The sequence below is a fragment of the Pan troglodytes genome, chromosome 10, assembly GCF_028858775.2.
Source record: "Pan troglodytes isolate AG18354 chromosome 10, NHGRI_mPanTro3-v2.0_pri, whole genome shotgun sequence".
Classification (NCBI taxonomy): domain Eukaryota; kingdom Metazoa; phylum Chordata; class Mammalia; order Primates; family Hominidae; genus Pan; species Pan troglodytes.
The window spans coordinates 37,161,358-37,183,658 of NC_072408.2; the positions used below are offsets into that span (position 1 = coordinate 37,161,358).

Here is a 22,301-nt window from a genome sequence, read left to right on the forward strand (position 1 = left end):
ATGTACTTAGGTTGGATTTTATTAGTGGAAGAGGGGCTGTGACTTGATTAGTATGTGCAAAGTCAGATATTGATTAGTAATATTAAGCAGGGAATATGGCAATAATCAAGCATAATTCGAAAGCTTAGATACTGTCTCATGAAAATTCTTAGGCCTTCAGCCTTTTAAAAAATCTGTTTAAACATTTGTTGTTTTGAAATTTGGGAGGTGCATCCAATGGGTGATAAAACAGAAAGTCAGCTTATACATCCCAGAGCAGCAAAGCCCTAATTTGCCGTTCCAGAGTACTGTACAATCGAGATGGTTTTGCCAGAGTAGATCTCCCTTAATTTGATGTATACAGAAGCCAAAATAGTCTATGCCATTCACCCGGGATGCCTGTGGGACAATTAACGATCATCCTTGGTTAATAAAATGCTGCTGTTTTATTACAGATGAGACCAACTTGCCAGCAGATATTCCTAGTTATTTGTCATCTCAGGGAACGTTAGCTGACAGGCAGGATGGGTACGTGTCTTCAGAAAGTGGAAGCCACCACCAGTTTGTCACATCTTCAGGTGCTGGATTTTTCTTACCACAACATGACAGTAGTGGTAAGTGTTTAAAATGAATGTGGGCTGTAATTGTTTTGAAGTCATATGGTGGAAGGCTCAGATATGATACTCATTTTCACAAGACATTGATAACACTGACATTTAGGACCTGGCCCAAGATCACTAGCAAGGTTGAAATTGTATAGTTCTATATCCTTCTCTTAAATACTAGGAAAGAAATAAATCTTTGTTTCTAACAATAAAAAAAGACTAGTAGGTTTAGAAAAATGTAATTATTCCATGTGTAAAGGATATCTGTGTATCCTTTACATTATAAATGTTCTTTGGCCCTTAAATGATATTAACTGGTTACATGAATGGGCTTAAAAGTCTAATGGTTTACATTATTTTCTTTAAGAAGTCTATTTTTTATTTATTTATTTTTATTTATTTGAGACCAAGTCTGGCTCTGTCACCCAGGCTGGAGTGCAGTGGCGTGGTCTCAGCTCACTGCAGCCTCCACCTGCTGGGTTCAAACGATTCTCCTGCCTCAGCCTCCCAAGTAACTGGGACTACAGCCACATGCCACCACGCCTGGCTAATGCTTTCTTTTGTTTTTGTATTTTTAGTAGAGACGGGGTTTTGCCATGTTGGCCAGGCTTGTCTTGAACTCCTGACCTCAGGTGATCTGCCTGCCTCAGCCTCCCAAAGTGCTGGGATTACAGGCGTGAGCCACCGCACCCAGCCTCTTTGAGAAGTCTAATTCTGACCCTTGCTTTCAATGCTGCATAGTTTTGAGAATAATAATGGAGACAGCATAATACAAGAGCACAGGTTTGGTACAAGACCTACTACTTACTGCATGTACTGTGGGGCACATACAATACTTTCTGGTGAGGTACTTGTGCAAATGAAATGAAGATGGAAAACTACATGGCGCTAGGCACATATTAAGGGCTCAGCAAGTGGAAGCCATCGATGTTATTCTAAAATATGTGACCAACTTTTCCCATAAGTATTTATTATACGCTCTGTGCGAGACATTGTAGTTGGGAGAGAAGTATATGTTTTCAGTTTCACAGTTTCGTCAGAGGTGGATAAACTAAAAGTGCTTGGCAAGCCAGAAATAAAGAGCATAGAGTTACAGGATCTGAGCATAGAAGTGAGTATTCTGGTTAGACCCGTTTAGAGGCAAAGAGTGGAGACCCAAGCTCATTAAAGCATAATGGGGTTAACTGAAAAGACACTTAAGGAAAACCTAAAGGGACAGAACTGGGGCATAATAATGCCAGGCTGCCTAGATGCTGAGGCTGGAGATGAGGCTGCTCCCAGAGTAGCTCTGGGCCACCAGCATTACTGTGTCACGTTCTGCATATTTGCTTTTCTCTCAACCCACCACCTCTTACTGCCCAGTTTCTGCTTCCCAGACACATGCGTCATCGTGACATCTCTAACCCTGATGATATCACTTACTCTTCACCTGCTGTGTCCAGCAGTAAATGGCATATCATTTCTGTGTTGTTTGGTTCAGATACTCATGAGATGATATGTTTAGCTGAGCTTATCTTTGAGATGGGCATTAAGAGGTCATTGGCCAAGTGCCAATCCTGGTTCTGGTCATCTGGGACCTTTTGTAAGAAGGGGACAGTGCTGATGGTATGTGGTTTAGACCATGGCTGCTTTGGCTGCAGGATCTGCACATATCAGTTTCCCGTAGAAACCAAGTGAGCAATAAGGCCACCACACCTAGCACAATGGCTAATTAAGTCCTCTAATAAATTTCTTAAAACCCTACTGTAAATTTTTGCAATTTTTTTGTCTATATGATGTTCTAGTCAAACTTTCATCTGTAAATATGGAAGATGCCAAAACTGGGGAGAATGTTGAATGGCACTTGAATAATTGGATCATTGACTAAGATTTTTGTTTCAAAGGGACCTGCCATATTGACAATAGCAGTGAAGCTGATGTGGAAGCTGCCACAGATCTGTTCCTTTGTCCCTTTTTGGGATCCACAGGCCCTATGTATTTGAAGGGAAATGTGTATGGCTCAGATCCTTTTGAAACATATCATACAGGTAGGTGGTTTTCTTGCTTGAGTACAGTTCTGTTTCTTAGAGAGACTTCTAGATGTGCTAACTGTAATCTCCTTCTGTTATTACCCCCATATTAAAAAGGTTGCAGTCCTGACCCAAGAACAGTTTTAATGGACCACTATGAGCCCAGTTACATAAAGAAAAAGGAGTGCTACCCATGTTCTCATCCTTCAGAAGAATCCTGCGAACGGAGCTTCAGTAATATATCATGGCCTTCACATGTGAGGAAGCTACTTAACACTAGTTACTCTCAAAATGAAGGACCTGGAATGAAAAATCTGTGTCTAAACAAGTCCTCTTTAGATTTTAGTGCAAATCCAGAGCCAGCATCGGTTGCCTCGAGTAATTCTTTCATGGGTAAGTTTATTAAGTTATCAGGTACCTTGTCTGAGGATCCATACTCCAAGTTGTGTGTGAGAGAGCAATGACAGCCTTGAATGTCAAACTGGTAAAAAATGGTTTCTTGAATGAGGCTGCCATGACATCCGACTAGTTAGTGTAAATGCCTCCAAAAGCAAAGTCAGAGGTGGGATTTTACTTGATGATGTGTTTAATCTATAACTAAGCCTCAGGAGCTTTCTGGGTAGCACCGTGTGTGGCATCTACTCCAAGACAAGGGTTTGGGGAGGACTTAGGAGCTCAGCTTGTCAGCCATGTGGAAAAAGTGGTTTTGGGCTCCCACGGCCTTTGGGGTGGAGTTGTGTGCTCTGCATGATTGTGGTTTGGTATGTCTGGTGGCTTCCAACTGAACCCGCAGTCGAAGGGTGGAAAACAGCATCCTACCTAGCAACAACTGCTAGTCTGACAAGCTGGACTACCTTTGGCCAAGAAAACCAGCCTTAAGGTCCAAGTCGGTGGTGGTAGATGCTGGCTGGCACTGAGATTAGGTAGTGAATTTTTTCGTCTGATGCATGGGGATAATAGGATGGAAGAGCTGAGGTCATCTTTTCACTGAACAGAGAGATGGAAAAATCAGCCACAACTTGCCATGTTGACAATAAAATTTAAAAAAGAATTTTCAAATATTTTACCCAACTTCTACGAAATGTTATGTTTTATCACAGTGTAATTATTTATATTCCTTTTTTGGAAAAAATTAAAATAATATGCTTTGTATAACTGAGGCAAGAATTTGATTCAATTGAGTAATATTTGGCTACAATTAATGAAGAAAGGGCAGGACGCAGGTTTATTTTGAAAGAAAATTTCTTTATTTAGCCTCAGTTAACTTGGATGTTACCATCCAACACACCCGTCACCAAAATTGGGCTCTCAGCTAGGATATGGGGAAACTTATATTGGGGAACTTTATTGCATGACCATTAACATTACTACGGGTCATGAGAAATGATAAAGAATAGATGCATTTGTTCAGTGGATGTAAATATGAGGGAAGGCAAATGTCTTTTGCTCCATTCTAGAAGTGATCTGGCTGTAACACAGATGTACATGTATGTGAGTGCCATAATGTGGATTTGTAGAAAACACTTACTCATATTCATGTTCCTTCATTTGCAATGGGTTTTATTGATTCACATGCTAGCAAAGGGACCCATGTGCTCAAAGTGTTTCTTTCTTTCAGGTACATTTGGAAAAGCTCTCAGGAGACCTCACCTAGATGCCTATTCAAGCTTTGGACAGCCATCAGATTGTCAGCCAAGAGCCTTTTATTTGAAAGCTCATTCTTCCCCAGACTTGGACTCTGGGTCAGAGGAAGATGGGAAAGAAAGGACAGATTTTCAGGAAGAAAATCACATTTGTACCTTTAAACAGACTTTAGAAAACTACAGGACTCCAAATTTTCAGTCTTATGACTTGGACACATAGACTGAATGAGACCAAAGGAAAAGCTTAACATACTACCTCAAGTGAACTTTTATTTAAAAGAGAGAGAATCTTATGTTTTTTAAATGGAGTTATGAATTTTAAAAGGATAAAAATGCTTTATTTATACAGATGAACCAAAATTACAAAAAGTTATGAAAATTTTTATACTGGGAATGATGCTCATATAAGAATACCTTTTTAAACTATTTTTTAACTTTGTTTTATGCAAAAAAGTATCTTACGTAAATTAATGATATAAATCATGATTATTTTATGTATTTTTATAATGCCAGATTTCTTTTTATGGAAAATGAGTTACGAAAGCATTTTAAATAATACCTGCCTTGTACCATTTTTTAAATAGAAGTTACTTCATTATATTTTGCACATTATATTTAATAAAATGTGTCAATTTGATGCCAAGCCCCATTTATACAATAACAATCTTTATTATTTTGAGCACAATTTAGGCTTAATTAGTTCACATTATCATGTCTCAAACGGATGGGAATTATATTTAGCCCATTAAAGTATGAACAAAAATGACCATTTTTTCTACCTCCCAGGATTGTTGTAATACAGGTTGAAATCAGATTGTGCATATGAAAGCACAATTGTAAACGAGAAGGAGCTACAGAGATTTAAGGTACATTAATTTATTTCTAAATCTGCAAACAAAAAAAGATTTGTTGTTATCATCTGGTGTAATATAGTACAACTACCATAAATCACTGCTCAATTCATGTTTCTTTAATTATAATAATGGTTTACGTGGTCTGATGCCTTATGCTTATCCAAGTAGTTTCACTTTTGCCGTCCCTTTTCTTACAGCAAGCGAGTGGTTTATTGCATATGTCTATAGCTAAAATAGCTCTAGCAGAAGTGGACTTTCATGCACTGTTCCAGGTTGTAATGAGATGCTGCTAGAATTGTTTTCTGTTTTTATTGATTTTCTGCTGGAAGAGCAGTTTGTATATAAATGGTACTTCTAAGCTATTTTTGAGCAATTACCAAAATATTTTCTTTGATCATCAAGTTTTGGTTAAAAACTATAAAATCTCTTACTTAAGCACATAAAACTAAAACATTTGTTTTAAAACAGTATTCATTGAAAAATGTAATTACATGACAGGCATATATACACAGAAAAATGAATATAACCATATTTTCTTTGTTTTTTTAAATTATACTTTAAGTTTTAGGGTACATGTGTACAACGTGCAGGTTAGTTACATATGTATACATGTGCCATGTTGGTGTGCTGAACCCAGTAACTCGTCATTTAACATTAGGTATATCTCCAAATGCTATCCCTCCCTGCTCCCCTCACCCCGCAACAGGCCCCAGTGTGTGATGTTCCCCTTCCTGTGTCCATGTGTTCTCATTGGAATATAACCATATTTTCAAAACTAGATGACACAATTCAAAGTAACTGAAAGGAAAAAAAATTCAGTTTAATAATTCAGATTATAAAACTTTTTTCTTCTGTAGTAAATTCTAGCTCATATGTGTAGTTTAAAGAAAAACCCTCTTGCTCAAGATAAATTGGCACAAAAGGAGTTAATATAGCACAATAAGCTTTAAAAGTCAACTAACCTCCAAGGTGTGAATTTATGCCAGTCTTGTGTTTGAACTAAACTGAAAGCAGCTATTCAAAAAGCAGATTCTTCTTAGAGAATATGTTGGGGTTAAAGTCTTCCTGCTTTTAGTGAGTTTCGAGCTTTGTTGCTTGTGAGCCAGAAGCCTGGAACCCAGATTGCAGTCGATTTTCCTGCTTTAATTTAGACGCCAGAATCCAAGACAGGAAGTTGATCCTTCCTTGGACCACCAGTGACTAAGTACAGAGAAGTAATTTCGTATGCTTTGGCTTGATCATATTGCCAGATTTTCAAAATTTTATTGTTAATTTGTCTTCATTATTGCCAGATGGGGCCTTTTTCAGTTATTATGAACTTCTTTTAAAGGATTTAATTTTTCCGTACTTAAGCACAAAGGTTTAAATCATTAACGCCTGAAATTCAAAAATTAGATTCACTCTACATCAGTATGATTTTACCCTTTTACTGGGTGTATGTGCTGAAATTTGTGGATTAGATGTAATGTTAACTGTCTGGAGAAAGAGTAGGAACTTGATTTCTCTTTGACATTTGCAGGAAAAGAATATATATGATTTTGAGACTCCAAATTGAATTAACAAAATCAATCTAGTAGGTGGTAAGATAACCTAAAATAACATAGACTCAAGGTAAAAAGCCTAATGTAGATAAATGTCACATTGCTTGGAGGAATACTTAAAAATTCCAGTTTAATCATCCTATGCTTTTTGATATGAGTTAATGTACAACATATTTTAATAGATGTTCACAAAATTTCTGTATTATTTATATCTTAATTCCACTATTGGCACTAATTGTAGGATATTGGGGAAAAATATTCCTTAGTTCTGGCAAAATTTTATGAAAGTTAAGTATCTGTGGAATATATATAATTTATTTTCACAGCCTTTCTACAGAAAGAAACCAAAAGTTACTGCTCAGAATAGAGCCACACTACTTTTTAAAGATTGACAGAACCAAGGAAAGTGGTTTGGTGTTTCTACACACTTGGGAGGCTTTATTTCTTTCAATTCAATGTGATAGGAAGTAATTTATAACCAATATTATGATAGATGTGCTACACTGGTATTCTTCAAGAGGATCGGAACCAAATGTCCTTGCAAAATGCCTGAGCTGTCCTTCCCACTCTTGCGATCTGAAATGATCAGATTTATGTAATAGGATAACTTTGAACTCATCGTTTAAGACAGCATTCTGTTAACACATTGGATAACACAATACCCTGCCAAGAAAACAATTAGTCTTCAAAGAGAGGTACAGTTTCTTCATGAATTGAATAATTTTCATACTCCAGAAATATCTAGGTGCCAGAACTTAACCTTTTTTATGGGGCATTTCTTAAACTAATGTGTAATAGGAAAGTCCTGAAATAATTGTCTTGCTTGGTCTCAAACGTGAGCTAAAATGGCACAGAAGTATTTTCATTGGTATTTTATTTTAATAGAGAAGAGGTTTTGCCCACATATTTTCTGAATTATCTCAATATCTTGGGCCATTTGGTTTTTTGTTGTTGTTGAAAAATCTGTTACTGAATGGGATGTCTTTTGACAAAGACATTTTATTTTACTCAAGGTATATTATTAAGATAAAACATATGAAAGTCTATATTTTAGATTAAAATGTGCATAATTTATCAAGTCCATTCTTACTACTGTAAAAATTACAAGTTCATTTTTCATTCCTATTTTTTTTTAGTGTCAGATCTGGATTCCGTATCTGCCTGCATGATGGTTGATATCCATGAATACCAGGAAAGTTAAACCAACATTCACATGTGGCTTTTAATTAAAATTACATGTTTTAATTAAAGAAATTTTAAGAATACAGTTTAAAGAATATGACAAGGGAATTCACAACTGCTGTACAGTTCTTGCTTTTCTTCTATAATTTTTTTATATACCTTTGTTGGGTTTCATGTTGAACTTTGTCTTCTATTTTACAAGTATAACTTTTTTCTTAATTCTTTTTTTCTTCAGTACAACACCTAATACTTTTATGAGGTTATCGTAGTTGTTTTGTTGGTTATTTTGAGATTACTTCCTATGGTTTTATTTTGATCTAACTACAGCTCAGAGTTGAAATTTGGTAACAATACACTCAGTTTTCAAACATTTCTTATGCTCTGGTGATGTGAAAAATGAATAAAATCTTATTCTAATTATCAGTGGGACAGGAAGCACGTTCATGAATAAATACTTATTATCGATGTGTTAAATGCTATAGCTCAGTAGGCCCCTGTTATTGGCAGTGATTGTCTCCGAATGTTTACTTTCTAACTGTACTACCTGGAAGTGTTACATGCACCTCACCAGCGTGTCCCAGGCTAAGCCAATTATCTCTTTTCTCCACCTGCATTCCACAGCAGTTCCAGTTCTGGTACTCTTTCTTGTTTAATCACCAGTAATCACCATTCCTGATGGTTTTGCTCCTGAGTTTTCTCAAGGCTGATGATACCTTCCCTCTTATCCCATTGCCACAGCTGAAGTTCCACCCCTTGTCTGTCTTTTGTAGCAGTGTTTTAACTAGTCTTTATCCTCCTTTGTTTTATCCAATCCATTGTCTTTGCTGTCACCAGAAATACTTTTTTCTAAAATAAATCTGAATGGGCAACCTCCCTGTTTAAAAACCTTCGATGACTAATTTTAAATCCTAGTTATGTCATATAAGACCTTTCGTACACATCCCAGCTCACCCTTCAAGCCATGCTCTCATCACCCCCGAATGTTTTGACCATACAGTACTCCTTATCCGCCCCTATGCACCGTGTCCTTTTATAAACTAAACATCATTGTATATATTATCTCATCTTCAGTTCTGCAAACATTGGAGTGGCTACCGTGCTAGGTGCTATCTTAGATGCTATGGCTATGGTAACATTACTAAGACAAATATTCTCTCAAGAAAGTGCTAGATAAATGACAAAACTTTTGTCCTGAAATGTTTTTTCTTCTTTCTCACTTGGCAGAATCCAGTTCTTCTAAGACAAAGCTTTTGCTTTTACCCCAAGCATAATAGCTGTTTTCCCGTAGAACCCTGTGAACCATCTGAGAAACTCACAGGGAAGCAGATAGTTACTAAGCCAGCTGTGATATCATTGTATAAGAAATACTAAAAACAGTTAACCTCTGTGTTAATCAGATACTTTCTAGGAAGAAATGAAGTGAAACAATCTGTGTTTTTGACAATCGCCAGATGATGTGGTCTAGCACTTAGCAGTGTAATCACATGATGAATTAGATGATGTGTGGGCACTTAGCAGGAAGTCAACTTATGCAGTTTACTAAAGGTAAACAGATGGCCACATGCATCAAGAGATTTTTTTTTTTTTCTGTAGGAACAGTGAGTGGCTCCAAGTTAAGAAGTATGGGGTTTATGGGGGAACGAACTATAGTGATGTAGCTGGAGTGAGAAGTTGCTGTCCCTCCATCTTAACTTTGTCCTCAACCTATAAATATGATTGTGAGAATCCTATAATTCAATATCTATCTTCCCTTAACCTTGCCTCTAGATTATCCCCTCTCTTATTTTTCTCATTCAAACGTCTTAAAATCTTAGTTCCTCTTCAACCTAGGAAGATCAAAATGTGTTCATGTTCAATTGAAATTGCTTTTGCCAAGATTGCCAGTTTTCCTAACTTCCAAACTTGACCATATGTTTACAGTTTTTATTTTACTGGACTTAAACATTGTTGTAGCACCTTTCTGAATCTCTACATTTTTCTAGTCCTACTTGTCTTGCTGGTCTTTTTCCTTTGTCTCTTTCATTGATATATCTCCCATGGCCCACTTCTTAAAAATCAGTGTTACTCAGGGTTTAAACTTGCTTGGAGTGTCTGATATCTGTCTATTCATTACAAAGTTAATTTTTTATTTGCTTGGTATATTTTTCCCAGTTTTGTCATTTCCAATCTTACTGTGCCATTTTTGAAGTATCTGAAGTAGCCAAAGAAACAAAGTAGAATAGTAGTTACAGGGGCTGGCAGGAGGGGGAAATGGGAGTTCTTGATTAATGGGTATAGATTTTCAGATATGCAAGATGGAAAAGTTCTGGAAATCTGTTCCTGAACAATGTGAATATGCTTAACATTACTGAGCTATACACTTAAATTTTAAGATGGTAAGTTTATGTTGTGTTGTTTTAATCACAATAAAAAAATTGTGTCTGTTATAATCAAAATATACTTAAAACTTTTCCCAACATGGTCATCTATAGTTTTTTATAGGCGTGTGTATTAGGGTTCTACAGAAAAACAGAACCAATAGGATATATATAGATATATGGGAGGATTTTTTATGGGAATTGGTTTATGTGATTATGGAGGCTATGAAATCCCACAGTATGCTGTCTGCAGGCTGGAGAACCGGGAAAGCCAGTGATGTAATGCAGCCTGACCCAAAGACCTGAGAACCAGAAAACATGATGTAACTTTCAGTCCAAGACCTAAGGCCTGGGAACCTGGAGCTCTGATGTCAAAGGACAAGGATAAGGTGGATTTCCCAGTTCTACCACAGAGTGAATTCACTTTTCTTCCTGTTTTTTGTTCTATCTGGGCCCGCAATGGATTGGATGATGCCCGTCCACATTGGTGTGAAGGGATCTTCTTTACTCAGTCCACTGATTCAAATGCTAATTTCTAATGGAACCACCCTCAAAAACAGAAATAATATTTTGCCAGTTATCTGGGTATCCCTTAACCCAGTCAAGTTGACATGTAAAATTAACCATCACAGTGAGTTCATGCTATTATCATTTGAGAATTATGAATACCTTTGGAACTTTTTTTTCTTTTTTTTTTTTTGAGACAGAATCTCACTCTGTCACCCAGGCTGGAGTATAGTGGCTCACTGCAACCTCCCCCTCCTGGGTTCAAGCCATTCTCCTGCCTCAGTCTCCTGAGTAGCTGGGATTACAGGCATCCGCCACCATGCCCAGCTAATTTTGGTATTTTTAGTAGGAACGGGGTTTCACCATGTTGGCCAGGCTGGTCTTGAATTCCTGACCTTGTGATCCGTCTGCCTCAGCTTCCCAAAGTGCTGGAATTACAGGTGTGAGCCACCACGCTCTGCAGAACTCTTTCTGCTATTTTTTTTTTTTTTTGTTCTGTTTCCCATCATTTTTCTTTTTCTCCTTTTCTTGACTTGAATTTTTTCTTGTTTTCCCTTGCTAGTTTGGAACTTACAGGTTAGTTATATTTTTATTCTTTGTAAAGTTACTACTAAAATTTTAACATGTTTTCTCTCTCTCTCTATCCCTCTCCTCTTGTTTTTTTACTAATAAAGGGTTATACTTCTTTGTCTTCCCAGAAAAGAAAAGATAGTGATTTAACAAACTTTTCCTGCTCACCTACATTGTCTTCATTCATATTTATTAGAATGACCAACATACTTTACCATTCCTTCAGTCACTTTAATTTCATTATGTTTGGTTAATTTTTCTTCTTGATAAACCAGTTGTCCTTCAGTATACTCCAGGGATTCATTCCAGGAGCGCCTGTGTATACCATAATCCACACATACTCGAGTCCTGTGGTTGGCCCTGTGAAACCCACATATTTGAGGTCAACTTTCCTTATATGAAGGTTTGGCATCCCTTGAATATTGTACTTTTGGTCCGTGTGTGTGGTTTTTTCTTTTTAATCTCCATATAAATGGACCCATGTAGTTCAAATTCAGACTGTTCAAGAGCCAGCTGTGTATTCCTTAGGAATTATTTTAACCTGTTAAAAAATATGTTCTCATGGCTTTTGTGGGTCTAAAGATATCCTCATCTTGCCCTAACTTGAATAATGGTTTAGTGAATAAAAAGTATTAAATTGGTGGTCGTTTTACTTGACTGTCTTTCAGAATCGTTTGTTGAAATCTGTTCTCACTCTATTGTTAGTGCTCTGCTACTGATCCATCTTTCCGTCTGGTAGCTTTTAAGTCTTTTTGCTTTATCTCTCATCCTTTTCAGTTTCATTGTAATGGTTCTAAATGTGCGTTTATTTAACATACCTGACCTGATGCACATTTAATCTGAAAATTTGTTATAATTCTGGAAAAACCTTGACCTTTTAGAAAACTGCTTACCTGTCTTTCCATTTACTCTTAAATTCTCAAATCCCTTTAAGATGTGTTTTGGAGCCTCAAATAATCTTTTATATTTCTCATTTACTCTCACGTGTTCTTTCTAGGTGAATAATTATCTTAATTATTAAGATTAATTATCTTACTGCTCTAATTTTTAGCTGCAATCTAAAAAGTCCTTTTTTATGTCAAGGACTGTATCTTTACATATGTCAGAATGCTAGATGTTTCTGTTTTTAGCCATTTCTTATTAAATTGTATCTGCCTGCTTGTGTTTCACAAAATTATATGGTGCTTTCTTGTGTCTCTGATAATCTTAAAATTATTTCAAAATCACCAAGATTGTTGTATTTTTATTTTTTCAAAACTGACAGAATTTCTGTGTCGTTTACCATCTCTCTTAGTTTTGGTTGTGTGCTTTGGAATTTTTGTTTGCAGGTTTATCTTTTTCCTTTTCTTCCTTTTAGTGTTGACTCTCCCTTTTTAGTGGTTTTATGATTGCCTTGTGGTACCACGGGACTCTTAGTCCAGAACCAGCTTTTGTATTAAAAGCTAGGGATGATGTAGGTACCTGTCATAGTCAGTCATAGAGCTGGCCAGCATTGGCTCAAGTACTACCTCCTTCAAGCGCTGTAAGTTCACAGATTTGACATATACCTTAGTCCTAGTCAGTGGTCACTGCTGTTTCCGTAGGTGGAGAGCCCTGCTCCCGTGTCCAGTTTGAGCCTGCCTCCATTTCCTGCAACACCAAGGGAACTTTTGGCTCTTGATTAAGCTTTTGGCTCTGCCAGTGTTGTGACTTAGAGCTTTATAGAGCACTGACTTTAGTCTCTGTCACTGCTGTGTGTGTGTCTGTTGTTTTTTGTTGCTTGAGTGTGGTCCATAAATATGTTCTCTAATTCTGTGTCTCATATGTAGCCATGTGTATGTACCATATATGTGACACATACACATGCATATATGTTTATATTTGCTGGGTGAAGATTAAAGCATAGTGCTATTCTGGCCATAAAGGGATTTCCTAACTGAGAAAGAGACTGTGGCTCTAGCTTTTGTGATTAGATGGAGTTTAACATCACTAAGCAAGATATGAAACATGGTAAGTTTGGAGAGAGGACATAATACATTTTATTTTATACAATTTGAAAGATTTATTAGAAAACTAAAATAGAATTCCAATAGGCTCTTAGAAAGTGGGTATAATGTGAAAATGCTCGAGATTGAAGAGGCGAGAATCTAACTTGCATGCAAGTTAGAGTCTAGGTTCTGAGAGGTTACAAGATGAAGAGAGTTTGTTGAGTGTGTAGATAAGATACAAAAGTATACAGGACAAACAGATGAAGTGGAATTGAAAGGAAACCTGAAAAGAGTTTTCAGAAAGGTAAAAGGAAAATGAAGAGCAACGAAGAGTTTTAAAATGTATTCATTGCCTACTATTTATTCAACAAACATGCATTGAACACTTTTTATTTTTTGTGTTTACCTGCAGAAGATACAGTGACAAAAGATGCTATTCTCATTGAGCTTATAGAGAAGGATAGATGATTATGCAAAATAAATGCTATATAGTATGTTACATAGTGACTAGTGCTAGAAAGAAAAAGCGAGGAGATGAGTTTACTAGTATTTGGGGTGGGGGCTGAAATTTTAGATAGGGGAAATTCACTCATTTGAGCTATGTCCTAAAGAAGTGAGGGACCCAGTCATGTTATGTGCAGGAAAAGCACTCCACACAGAACGGACAAACTGCCAGTGAAGTGGTGTTGGGGCAGGAGCAGGTAGCTAGAAGCAGCTGGCCAAGAGAGAAAAGAGTCACACATGAAGCCAGAGAGGTAACACAGGGGTCCTAAAAATGGCCTTACATGCAAGGACTCTGGCTTTTTCTCTATGGGACAGGCATAGAAGTTGAACGACTTTGGTCAGAGGGAAGGCATGTTCACAGGTTCATTTTATGGCTATGCTGATGATAAACTAAAGAGGGCAAGGCTGGAAGCAAGAAGACTATAACCATTTCATAATCCAGGCAAGATGTGATAGTAACTTGGACTAGAGTTATACCTGTAAAGGTAGTGAGGTTATTGTTTATATAGCCATAGGTTGGCTGTAGGGTATAACATAAAAAGTGGATTCAAAGATGACCATAAGGTTTTTGGTTCAAGTAACATGAAAGATGGAGTTTTCAAATCTCAGATGAGGAAGTTTGCGGAAGGATCAGGTTCATAGAGAAGGTCAGCTGGTGGGGCGCTGTGGCTCACGCCTGTAATCCCAACACTTTGAGAGGCCGAAGCAGGCAGATCACCTGAGGCCGGGAGTTCAAGACCAGCCTGGTCAATATGATGAAACCGCTTCTCTGCTAAAAATACAAAAAATTAGCTGGGCATGGTTGCAGGCACCTGTAATCCCATCTACTTGGGAGACTGAGGAGGGAGAATCTCTTGAACCTGGGAGGCGGATGTTGCAGTGAGCTGAGATTGTGCTGCTGCACTCCAGCCTGGGCACGACAGAGCAAGACTCCATCTCAAAAAAAAAAAAAAACCAAACAAAAAAAAAAACAGCTCAGCTTTGGATAGATGTATGGATTCTGAGGGACATCTCAATGGAACTGTCAAGTTGGCAGTAGTTGAATATGAATCTAGGATGAATGTATAAACTCAGGAGTCATTAGCATAGAGATGGTATTTAAAGCCTTTGAACCAAATTAGTTCACCTTGGGAGTGGGCATAGACAGAAAACAGACAAGGTCCAAGCTGAGCTCTGGGCCTCTCCAACAGTAACAGGTCTGGAAGATGAGGAGTATTCATCTAAGCTGATAGAGAAGGAGCCACTAGTTACATAGGAGGAAAAGAAGCAAAGGTAGTGAAAGCCAAGTGAAAAAAGTATCAAGGAGAGGGGAATGATTGACGGACATGGTTTGGCTGTGTCCCCATCCAAATCTCATCTCAAATTGTACTTCCTATAATCTCTACATATCGTGGGAGGGACCCAGTGGGAGGTAATTTTATCATGGGGGCAGTTACCCCTATGCTGTTCTTGGGGTAGTGAGTTCTCATGAGATCTGATAGTTTTATAAGGGGCTTTTTCCCCTTTGCTTGGCACTTGTTCCTTTTGCCATGTAAAGAAAAATGTTTGCTTCTCCTTCTGCCATGATTGTAAGTTTCCTGAGGCCTCCCAGCCCTATGGAACTATGAGTCAATTAAACCTCTTTCCTTTATAAATTACCCAGTCTTGAATATGCCTTTACAGCAGCATGAGAATGGACTAATACAGTAAGTTGGTACTGGGAGTGAAGGTGCTGCTATAAGGGTATGTGAAAATGTGGAAGTGACTTTGGAACTGGGTCACAGGCAGACATTGGAGCAGTCTGCAGGGCTCAGAAAAAGACAGGAAAATGTAGGAAAGCTTGGAACTTCCTAGAGACTTGTTGAATGGCTTTGACCAAAGTGCTGATAGTGATATGGACAATAAAGGCCAGGCTGAGGTGGTCTCAGATGGAGATGAGGAACTTGCTGGGAACTGGAATAAAGGTGACGCTTGCTATTCTTTAGCAAGGAGACTGGCAAAATTTTGTCCCTGCCCTAGTGATCTCTGGAACTTTGAACTTGAGAGAGATAATTTGGGGTTTCTGGCAGAAGAAATTTCTAAGCAGCAAAGCATTCAAGAGGAAGCAGAGCATAAAAGTTTGGAAAATTTGCAGACTGACAATGCAGTAGAAAAGAAAAACCCATTTTCTGGGGAGAAATTCAATCTACCTGCAGAAATTTGCATAAGAAATGAGCCAAAGGCTAATTGCCGAGACAATGGGGAAAATGTCTCCAGGGCCTGTCAGAGACCTTTACGGCAGCCCCTCCCATCACAGGCCCTGGAGGCCTAGGAGGGACCCCTAGGGGGTCCAAGGCCCCCCTGCTGTCTGCAGCATCAGAACTTGATGCCCTGCATCCCAGCTGCTCCAACTGGGGCTAAAATGGGCCAACTTACAGCTCAGGCTGTGGCTTCAGAGGGTGCAAGCCCCCAGCCTTGATGACTTACACATGGTATTGGGCCTGCGGGTACACAGAAGTCAAGAATTCAGGTTTGGGAACTCCCCCCTAGATTTCAGAGGATCTGTGTAAATGCCTGGAAGTGCAGACAGAAGTTTGCTGCAGGGGTTCAACCCTAATGGAGAACCTCTGCTAGGGCAGTGCAGAAGGAAATGTGGTGCCGGAGCCCCCACACAGAGTTCCCCCCGGGGCGCCACCTACTGGAGCTGCGAGAAGAGAGCTACTGTCCTCCAATCCTCAGAATGGTAGATCCACTGACAGCTTGCGCTCTGTGCCTGCAAAAGCCGCAGACACTCAATGCCAATCTGTGAAAGCAGCCAGGAGGGAGGCTGTACCCTGCAAAGTCACAGGGCCAGAGCTGCCCAAGGCCACAGGAGCCTATCTCTTGCATCAGTGTGACCTGGATATGAGACATGGAGTCAAAACAGATCATTTTGGAGCTTTAAGGTTTAATGACTGCCCTATTGGATTTCGGACTTGATTGGGGCCTGTAGCCCCTTGGTTTTGGCCAGTTTATCCCATTTGGAAAGGGTGTATTTACTCAAAGCCTGTACCTACATTATATCTAGGAAGTAACTAACTTGCTTTCGATTTTACAGGCTCCTATGTAGAAGGGACTTGCCTTGTCTCAGGTAAGACTTTGGACTTGGACTTTCGGGTTAATGCTGAAATGAGCTAAGACTTTGGAGGACTATTGGAAAGGCATGATTGGTTTTGAAATGTGAGGGCATGAGATTTGGGAGTGTCCAGGTTTGGCTGTGTCCCCACTCAAATCTCATCTTGAATTTTGGTTCCCATAAATCTCATGTGTTGTGGGAGGGACACACGGAATTGAATCACACACATGATTCAATTACCTATGATAGGAGGTGATTGAATCATGCAGGCAGTTATCCCCATGCTGTTCTCGTGATAGTGAATTCTCATGAGATCTGATGGTTTTATAAGGGGCTTTTCCACCTTGGCTTGGCACTTTTTCCGTCCCCCACATGAAGAAGGACGTGTTTGCTTCCCCTTCCACCATGATTTAAGCTTCCTGAGGCCTCCCCAGCCCTACAGAACTGTGAGTCAATTAAACCAATTTCCTTTACTAATTATCCAGTCTTGGATATGTCCTTATGAGAGACAGAACTAGCTGGATTTCCTAGGCTGACTAAGAATCCCTAAGCCTAGCTGGGAAGGTGACTGCATCCACCTTTAAACACGGGGCTTGCAACTTAGCTCACATTCGACCAATCAGGTAATTTAAAAAAGCTCACTAAAATGCTAATTAGGCAAAAACAGGAGGTAAAGAAATAGCTAATCATCTATCGCCTGAGAGCACAGCGGGAGGCAGAATGATCGGGACATAAACCCAGGCATTCCAGCCAGCAACAGTTACCCTCTTTGGGTCCCCTCCCTTTGTATGGGAGCTCTGTTTTCACTCTATTAACTCTTGCAACTGCACTCTCTTTTGGTCCGTGTTTGTTATGGCTCGAGCTGAGCTTTCGCTCGCTGCCCACCACTGCTGTTTGCTGCCGTGGGAGACCCGCCCTTGACTTCCATCCCTCCGGATCCAGCAGGGTGTCCGCTGTGCTCCTGATCCAGTGAGGCACCCATTGCCGCTCCGGATCAGGCTAAAGGCTTGCCATTGTTCCTGCACAGCTAAGTGCCCGGGTTCATCCTAATCGAGCTGAACACTAGTCACTGGGTTCCACTGTTCTCTTCCATGACCCATGGCTTCTAATAGAGCTATAACACTCACCGCATGATCCAAGATTCCATTCCTTGGAATCCATGAGGCTAAGAACCCCAGGTCAGAGAACACAAGGCTTGCCACCGTCTTGGAAGCAGCCTGCCACCATGTTGGGAGCTCTGGAAGCAAGGACCCCCCAGTAACATTTTGGCGACCACGAAGGGACCTCCAAAGTGGTGAGTAATATTGGACCACTTTCACTTGCTATTCTGTCCTATCCTTCCTTAGAATTGGAGGAAAATACCGAGCACCTGTCGGCCAGTTAAAAACGATTAGTGTGGCCACCGGACTTAAGACTCAGGTGTGAGGCTATCTGGGGTTGGGAGCCTACAACCAGCTTCCACTTTCAATTTTCTTGGGGAAGCTGAGGGCTGACTAGAGGCAGAAACCTGTTGTCCCGAACGCCCAGCATTAGCCCATTGAGATCATGGCACAGCCAGAAGTCTCTACTTAACAGTTGCCCATGTGTGCACCCCTACCTTTCCTTTTGACCCATACCTCTTGGGTCCTGACCAGGACTTTCTTGAAAGTGTAGCCCCAAAATTCTCCTTACCTCCGAATCTACTTCCTCTGATCCCTGCCTCCTAGGCACTAATGGTTCAGACTTCATTTCCTCTAGCAAGTTGTATCTCCAAAGGGATCTAAGGAAGCTCTAGGCTGCATCCTTAGGCATCTAGACAATAAACCCGGGGAGTCTTATCCCTGGTGTCCCTCCCGATTTAGGTATACAGCTCTCAACATGGGCAGTTACGTGGGACCCATTCTCTACCACCCTTGCCAGGGCTTCAAGTTTGTAAATGGCTAAGAGAGAGACGGAGGGGAGAGAGAGAGAGAGAGAGATAGAGGAGGGAGAGAGGGAAGAGAGAGAGAGAGACAGAGGAGAGAGAGAGACAGAGGAGAGAGAGACAGAGGAGAGAGAGAGATGGAGGAGAGAGAGACGGAGGAGAGACGGAGGAGAGAGAGAGACGGAGGAGAGAGATGGAGGAGAGAGAGAAAGAGGAGAGAGAGAGAAAAATAGGGAGTCAAAGAGAAAGAGAAAGATAGTAATAGTAAAAATCAGTGTGCCCTATTCCTTTAAAAGCCAGGGTAAATTTAAAACCTATAATTGATAATTGAAGGTCTTCTCCGTGACCCCATAACACTCCAATACTACCTTGTTGTCAGTGTAAACAAGGGCATAGCCTGAAAACAGTGAGACCACTGACAACCCGTAGCTTTCCTATCAAAAACCCTTCATTAACCCTGTAACCCAGGTGCATTCAATCTGTAGCGGCAACTGCTTTGCTAACAGAAGAAAGTAGAAAAGAAACTTTTAGAGGAAACCTCATTGTGAGGAAACCTCATTGTGAGCACACCTCACCAGTTCAGAATTATCCTGAGTCAAAAAAGAAAAAAGTAGCATACTAACTCAAAAATCTTAAAGTATGGGGCTATCCTGTTAAAAAAAGGTAATTTAACACCAACCACTGATAATTCCCTTAACCCAGCAGATTTCCTAACAGGGGATTTAAATCTTAATTACCATATAAAAGTCCAAAAAGACCTAGGAGGAATTCCCTTCAGGACAGGATGATAGATGATTCCTCCCAGGTGATTGAGGAAAAAACCACAATGAGTATTCAGTAATTGATAGGGAGACTCTTGTGGAAGCAGAGTTAGAAAAATTGCCTAATAATTGGTCTCCTCAAACGTGTGAGCTGTTTACACTCAGCCAAGCCTTAAAGTACTTACAGAATCAAAAAAGACTACTCAATCCTGACTCAAAAGGTTACCTACACCCTCTCTGAAATGAATTTGCATAAGAACTGTTTATGGGAGTTCATCTTGATGGGGCAGCTGGGTTGTTATGAAATACTCAGGAACCCAGCCCAGCTCTAGGACTCACCCCTGAGCACAAAAGCAATGTTGGGCACCCTGGTAAAGGACCACTAGAATTCAGCAGCCCAGACCCCTTTCTTTGTGGTCAAGAAAGGCGGGAAAAGGAGTGCAGGACTGCTGCATCAGTGAGCTTAACTAATCTGATAAGCAGAAGTCCATGGTTGTGCACCCTGGAAAGGAATAAGCATTAGTACCATAGAGGACACTCTAGGACTAATGCTCATCGGAAAATGACTAGGGGTGCTGGCATCCCTATGTTCTTTTTCCAGATGGGAAATGTTCCCCCCAAGGCAAAAACGCCCCTAAGATGTATTCTGGAGAATTGAGACAACTTTGACCCTCAGACGCTAAGAAAGAAATGACTTATATTCTTCTGCAGTACCACCTGGCCATGATATCCTCTTCAAGAGGGAGAAACCTGGCCTCCTGGGGGAAGTATAAAGTGTAACACCATCTTACAGCTAGACCTCTTTTGTAGAAAAGAAGGCAAATGGAGTGGAATGCCATACGTACAAACTTTCTTTTCATTAAAAGACAATTCGCAATTATGTAAAAAGTGTGATTTATGCCTTACAGGAAGCCCTCAGAGTCTACCTCCCTACCCCAGCATGCCCCCGACCCCTTCCCCAACTAATAAGGACCCCCCTTTAACCCAAACTGTCCAAAAGGAGATAGACAAAGGGGTAAACAAGGAACCAAAGAGTGCCAATATTCCCCGATTATGCCCCCTCCAAGCAGTGGGAGGAGGATAATTCGGCCCAGCCAGAGTGCATGTACCTTTTTCTCTCTCAGATTAAAGCAAATTAAAATAGACCTTGGTAAATTCTCAGATAACCCTGATGGCTATACTGATGTTTTACAAGGGTTAGGATAATCCTTTGATCTGACATGGAGAGATATAATGTTACTGCTAAATCAGACACTAACCCCAAATGAGAGAAGTGCCGCCATAACTGCAGCCTGAGAGTTTGGCGATCTCTGGTATCTCACTCAGGTAAATGATAGGATGACAACAGAGGAAAGAGAACGATTCCCCACAGGCCAGCAGGCAGTTCCCAGTGTAGACCCCCACTGGGACACAGAATCAGAACATGGAGATTGGTGTCGCAGATATTTGGTAACTTGCATGCCAGAAGGACTTAAGGAAAACTAGGAATAAGCCTATGAATTATTCAATGATGTCCACTATAACAGGGAAAGGAAGAAAATCCTACTGCCTTTCTGGAGAGACTAAGAGAGGCATTGAGGAAGCATACCTCCCTGTCACCTGACTCTATTGAAGGCCAACTAATCTTAAAGGATAAGTTTATCACTCAGTCAGCTGCAGACATTAGAAAAAAAAACTTCAAAAGTCTGCCTTAGGCGTGGAGCAAAACTTAGAAACCCTATTGAACTTGGCAACCTCGGTTTTTTATAATAGAGATCAGGAGGAGCAAGTGGAACGGGACAAACAGGATACAAAAAAGGCCACCGCTTTAGTCATGGCCCTCAGGCAAGCGGACTTTGGAGCCTCTGGAAAGGGAAGAGCTGGGAAAATCGAATGCCTAATAGGGCTTGCTTCCAGTGTGGTCTACAAGGACACTTTAAAAAAGATTGTCCAAGTAGAAATAAGCCACCCCCTCGTCCATGCCCCTTATGCCAAGGGAATCACTGGAAGGCCCACTGACCCAGGGGATGAAGGTCCTCTGAGTCAGAAGCCACTAACCAGATAATCCAGCAGCAGGACTGAGGGTGCCCAGGGCAAGTGCCAGCCCATGCCAGCACCCTCACAGAGCCTCCAGTATGCTTGGCCATTGAGGGCCAGGAGGTTAACTGTCTCCTGGACACTGGCGCAGCCTTCTCAGTCTTACTCTCCTGTCCTGGACAACTGTCCTCCAGATCTGTCACTATCCGAGGGGTCCTAGGACAGCCAGTCACTAGATACTTCTCCCAGCCACTAAGTTGTGACTGGGGAACTTTACTCTTTTCACATGCTTTTCTAATTATGCCTGAAAGCCCCACTCCCTTGTTAGGGAGAGACATCCTAGCCAAAGCAGGGGCCATTATACACCTGAACATAGGAGAAGGAACACCTGTTTGTTGTCCCCTGCTTGAGGAAGGAATTAATCCTGAAGTCTGGGCAACAGAAGGACAATATGGATGAGCAAAGAATGCCCATCCTGTTCAAGTTAAACTAAAGGATTCCACCTCCTTTCCCTACCAAAAGCAGTACCCCTTAGACCCGAGGCCCAACAAGGACTCCAAAATATTGTTAAGGACCTAAAAGCCCAAGGCCTAGTAAAACCATGCAATAGCCCCTGCAATACTCCAATTTTAGGAGTATAGAAACCCAACGGACAGTGGAGGTTAGTGCAAGATCTCAGGATTATCAGTGAGGCTGTTGTTCCTCTATACCCAGCTGTACCTAACCCTTACACTCTGCTTTCCCAAATACCAGAGAAAGCAGAGTGGTTTATAGTCCTGGACCTTAAGGATGCCCTTTTCTGCATCCCTGTACATCCTGACTCTCAATTC

The 22,301-nt window shown here is 40.4% G+C and overlaps 1 protein-coding gene across 4 annotated transcripts in view; it reads left to right on the forward strand.

The window, feature by feature from the left end:
• The window catches only part of LRIG3 (leucine rich repeats and immunoglobulin like domains 3), a 48,459-nt gene extending 43,580 nt beyond the window's left edge, over positions 1 to 4,879 (forward strand). For all 4 annotated transcript variants that reach the window (XM_001167069.6, XM_016923140.4, XM_009425023.5 and 1 more), the window contains 4 exons: positions 435 to 593; positions 2,468 to 2,611; positions 2,711 to 2,986; positions 4,212 to 4,879. In XM_001167069.6, coding sequence (XP_001167069.4) covers positions 435 to 593; positions 2,468 to 2,611; positions 2,711 to 2,986; positions 4,212 to 4,456 — 824 coding nt within the window. In that variant the 3' untranslated portion in view covers positions 4,457 to 4,879. The remainder of the gene's footprint in view (positions 1 to 434; positions 594 to 2,467; positions 2,612 to 2,710; positions 2,987 to 4,211) is intronic.
• Positions 4,880 to 22,301: the final 17,422 nt, after the last annotated feature.